The sequence below is a fragment of the Gastrolobium bilobum genome, unplaced genomic scaffold, assembly GCF_033153095.1.
Source record: "Gastrolobium bilobum isolate Gb01-03AN ecotype WA unplaced genomic scaffold, APGP_CSIRO_Gbil_v1 utg22259, whole genome shotgun sequence".
NCBI classification, from domain to species: domain Eukaryota; kingdom Viridiplantae; phylum Streptophyta; class Magnoliopsida; order Fabales; family Fabaceae; genus Gastrolobium; species Gastrolobium bilobum.
This window is the reverse complement of record NW_026898053.1, coordinates 40661-44558: the sequence shown is the minus strand read 5'-3', so window position 1 is coordinate 44558 and position 3898 is coordinate 40661. Positions and strand designations below refer to the sequence as shown.

Here is a 3898-nt window from a genome sequence, read left to right as displayed (position 1 = left end):
AAAAGAACATTTAGGAAAAGCGAAGCCTATAGAAAACTACAGTCCAACAATCAGTAAATGAGGAAACCAAAATATGAAAGAAAGCAAAACTATCAGTAAAAAGTTAAGAAACCCACAACAAAACAATAACCAAGGAATATGAATCATAATCTGTTTTCTCGTTTTTAAATAACAGGATCTGCTTAATTGGATTATCGCTTTTTCTTTATCCAAAACAAAATGCTGCTAAGAAAGCTTCCCGCTAAGAAGCTATTTTTCTATTATAATTAAGTAAAGCCAACATTTTGTAGTTGAAAGAAAACCCAAAAAACCAGAACATACATTGTTGTCATAATACATACCCAAAACAAATTTTGTTATTTTAAAAAATTAATAAAAAAAATTTTCTCGCAGTCAAGATATACATAAGAGAGCTTACGAATCTTCCAACAAAACCCTCGAGCTTACTTCAAGTAGCTATTGACCACGAATCTTCCAACAAAAATTTTGTCACCGGTGAATCTGACATTCCAGGTGACAAAGCCCATTGAGACTTAGAACTCTTGTACCCAGTAAGCGAATTAGCCCTCTTTATCGCTGTTTTCAATGTGAATATCTTCAACACAGGGGAATCACTGTTCACATTCACATTCAGAATGTTGGAATCTGAAGTTCCTCTTCTACCCCTTCTTGTCGTTACATCATTCATGTACCTCGATGGAACCTCCACTCCCAATTTTTTGGCACCATATTCAGATTCTAAATCAACAGAGTTCGTCAAAGATAAGATTTTCTTCGTGAAGACAAGGATTTAGCATTCTCGTCCACAGACAATCTTCGCGGAAAAATGGTGGAACCTTTTGAACCGTGTTTCTTAACAGAAGAAGAAGATGACGATGATGATGATGGTGTTCCCAAACACCTCATTGAACCACCAATGATTATTGGTCTATCGTTTTCCTTGGAGCTAATGGAACTTGTGATCTTGGTTGTTTTCTCGTCGAGTTGCTCTATGATCCTGTCCTCGCGGATGTGATCGGCGAGAGTGCCGAAGTTTTTCTTCATCGCTGCCGCGGAAGAAGGGTTCTTCTTCAGTGATTTGGGAACTTCGTCGAGAGAAGTAAAAATGTGGTTCGGTTTTAACCGGTTACAAATAGATTTAGAATTGGTTCAGAATTGATTTATTTTAAAATATTAAAAGTGGTTCTGGTTTACAATTTGGTTTGGAAAAACGGTTTTTTTAATTCAATTTGGGTCGGTTCTAAAAGTGGTTATGGTGCACCGGTTTTTTTGCACAATCCTACCCGGGGGCGTCATTTAGATACGCTGGGTTCTCTCGGCGGCACTTAAAGACCCCAAATCGTAATTATTTTCATCCACGTACCAAATTCGTAAATTTAAAGCAAAAAAGTCCCAAATTGATCAAACACCCCCGAGGGAATACTTAGCGTAGAGAGAGAGAGAAAAAAAACTTTAACTAGCTTAGGGCAGCTGTTAATCACTAGATGTAGGCTCGGTTTTTAAAACGGACAGCAAGACACCGACTCTGTATAGCGGTTTTCTTGTAGTGAATTGTGAAAGGGAATTACTTTTCTTATGTTACGTAAAAAAGTTATTATCTCCTACATTCAAATTTTTCAAATGAGTCTCACAAGATTTTTTTTCTCTTACCTTCAACTTTTTTCTTTCTCTTAACTATTGTTTGAGCATGAGATAATATTTCTCTTATGTAACATAAGAGAAGTATTACCTTGTGAAAAAGAAGTTTATTACAAAGTATTTTGTTAAAAGTCTGCATCCATCTTAAGTTATCCATTCGCACAAATCTTTGCCCACTTTTATATGATTATTGTATTATTATTTTTTACCATTTATCATTGATATATTGTTTTTTCTCATATAATTCATGAAAGTAGGCGCTGCAATACTTGAAAACATTCCGGCCGCTTGAGTTTATATATATAGGAATAGATAAATGGAGTAAACGCATATTAATTAATTAAGTTTTGGACATATATATTATGCCAATTTATTAAGTGGAAGGAGAAAATTATTGTATTGAAATCAAGTCACACATGACCTGATAAGCAAACGTAGATATAAAGATAAGGCAGATATCACAGAGGGAAGTCACTGGCTTCCACGCTTTTCTCATGCAAGATCTTTTGCATCTTCTACACCTTTTTTCTCTACTAGTTGTTGATTCACGTCATCAACAACGCCGTTTGGCAGCCACTGGGATTGGGAACTAGCATTCCTGTAAATAGCATATAGCACCATCTGAACTAGCCCCAGAACAAAACCCAACGCATTTGGGAGCTGCATAAAATGGCCAAAAAAAAAAAAAGCGTTAATAGCTGATTATTAATTGATAATGTTGCTTTCTTATTAAACCAACTCAATGTGAAAGATACTTACAGCAATGCATATGTCCTTCAGCAAGAGACCATGTGTAAACCACATTGTGGCACTTAATGTCTGGAAAAATGACAAAGTTATAGGCATAAGTTGTACACTCTTTGTTCGAATAACCTGTGCCTGCATAGTGACACATAATAGGCAAATGATGTAATTAAGTCCCATATTGGTTAGGAATGAAGTAAGTAATGATCATGGGACCTATAAATCCAATCCTAAAGATTTGATAGTTGGCTACTTAGAAGCATTGAAGAATTTTTACTCACCACAATGCTTAGAGGTACTGCAAAGACACTCACTGCTTTTGCGACACAAATCCATCCAAGGACTTGCACACTGAGGGAACCATGTAGAGCAAAATATGTGGTGCAGAAGATAAGGGCGAAGGAGACCACGGTCATCGCCACAAATAGTTTAATGGTTAAGATCTGCAATTAATTAAAAAGTTTAGTATAAACTTTCATGACAAATGTGATATATATATCAACATAGTTGGGGTTCATATATATACCCTGGCATCCTCAGGAGCATAGATTATGTACATGATAATGTAGATAATCTCTATGAAACATCCAGTTGAGTTAATTGAAAGAAGGAGAAAAGCATCTTTTTTGACAAACGCGTAGGATAACCATAGCACACAATTGAATAATGCCACCAAGTAAGGCAATGATTGGAAACCTTCAGTTGATTTCTTTTTGTATATTTTGTAAAACGTTGGCCTGCAATTCAGGAAAGGCAAAACACGGTGTTATGTTTAATGATTAAAATTTAAATAGGTCTTACTCATTAGTTAAATGGAAGTATAACAATTAATTGGTATATATAATATACTTACAGCAAAAACACCATGAAGGAAGTGATGTTACCTAGACATCAAAAGGAGAATATGTTAATTTGTTTGCTTTAGAAAAATATAGCTATGATGATGACCATTGTGTGTTACCTAAGCCAAAAGTAAAAGCCAAAGGATTGTTGATAGCCATCCTCTCTCTTCTTTTCCTCTTTACACTCAATGAGGATGTGTTAGCAACCGGTGCTATTTATATACAAGCCGACATAGAGAGAGAAAGAAAAGAAATGATCCCCGTATTTGTGGTCCGCCCAATAAGAATGATACACTTGGATTTTTAGGGGGAAAAATTTATTATGATCCCCGTATTTGTGGTCCGCCCAATAAGAATGCAACACTTGGATTTTTAGGGGGAAAAATTTATTATGATCCCCGTATTTGTGGTCTGCCCAATAAGAATGCAACACTTGGATTTTTAGGGGGAAAAATTTATTACGATCCCCGTATTTGTGGTCCTCCCAATAAGAATGCAACACTTGGTTTTTTTTTCTGTCTCCAATAGAGAGAGAGAAAGAAAAAAAAAGAAATGGTACAGAAAAAATAAAGCACATAAAAAAGGGAAAAGATAGTACAAAATGGAAAAATTTATTAAAATTTATTATGATCCTCGTATTTGTAGTCCTTCCAATAAGAATGCAACACTTGTAT

At 35.3% G+C, this 3898-nt stretch overlaps 1 protein-coding gene across 1 annotated transcript; it reads right to left on the bottom strand.

Moving 5' to 3' along the window:
- Positions 1-920: 920 nt before the first annotated feature.
- Positions 921-3383, bottom strand: LOC133312471 (bidirectional sugar transporter N3-like). Its single transcript, XM_061513671.1, has 7 exons — positions 3344-3383; positions 3236-3266; positions 2909-3119; positions 2664-2825; positions 2398-2517; positions 2210-2298; positions 921-987 (listed from the first exon to the last, which is right to left on the bottom strand). Exons 1-7 carry the CDS (start codon positions 3381-3383, stop codon positions 921-923), a joined length of 720 nt encoding a protein of 239 aa, XP_061369655.1.
- Between the last annotated feature and the right edge of the window lie 515 nt (positions 3384-3898).

Excerpts from the sequence above, each read along its gene's own strand:
- LOC133312471 (XM_061513671.1), bottom strand. The coding sequence starts at position 3,383 with ATGGCTATCAACAATCCTTTGGCTTTTACTTTTGGCTTAG. Across the intron at positions 3,120-3,235 it reads TCCTTCATGGTGTTTTTGCT|GCCAACGTTTTACAAAATAT; the intron begins GTAAGTATATTA and ends CCTGAATTGCAG. Across the intron at positions 2,826-2,908 it reads ATGCTCCTGAGGATGCCAGG|ATCTTAACCATTAAACTATT; the intron begins GTATATATATGA and ends AATTAATTGCAG.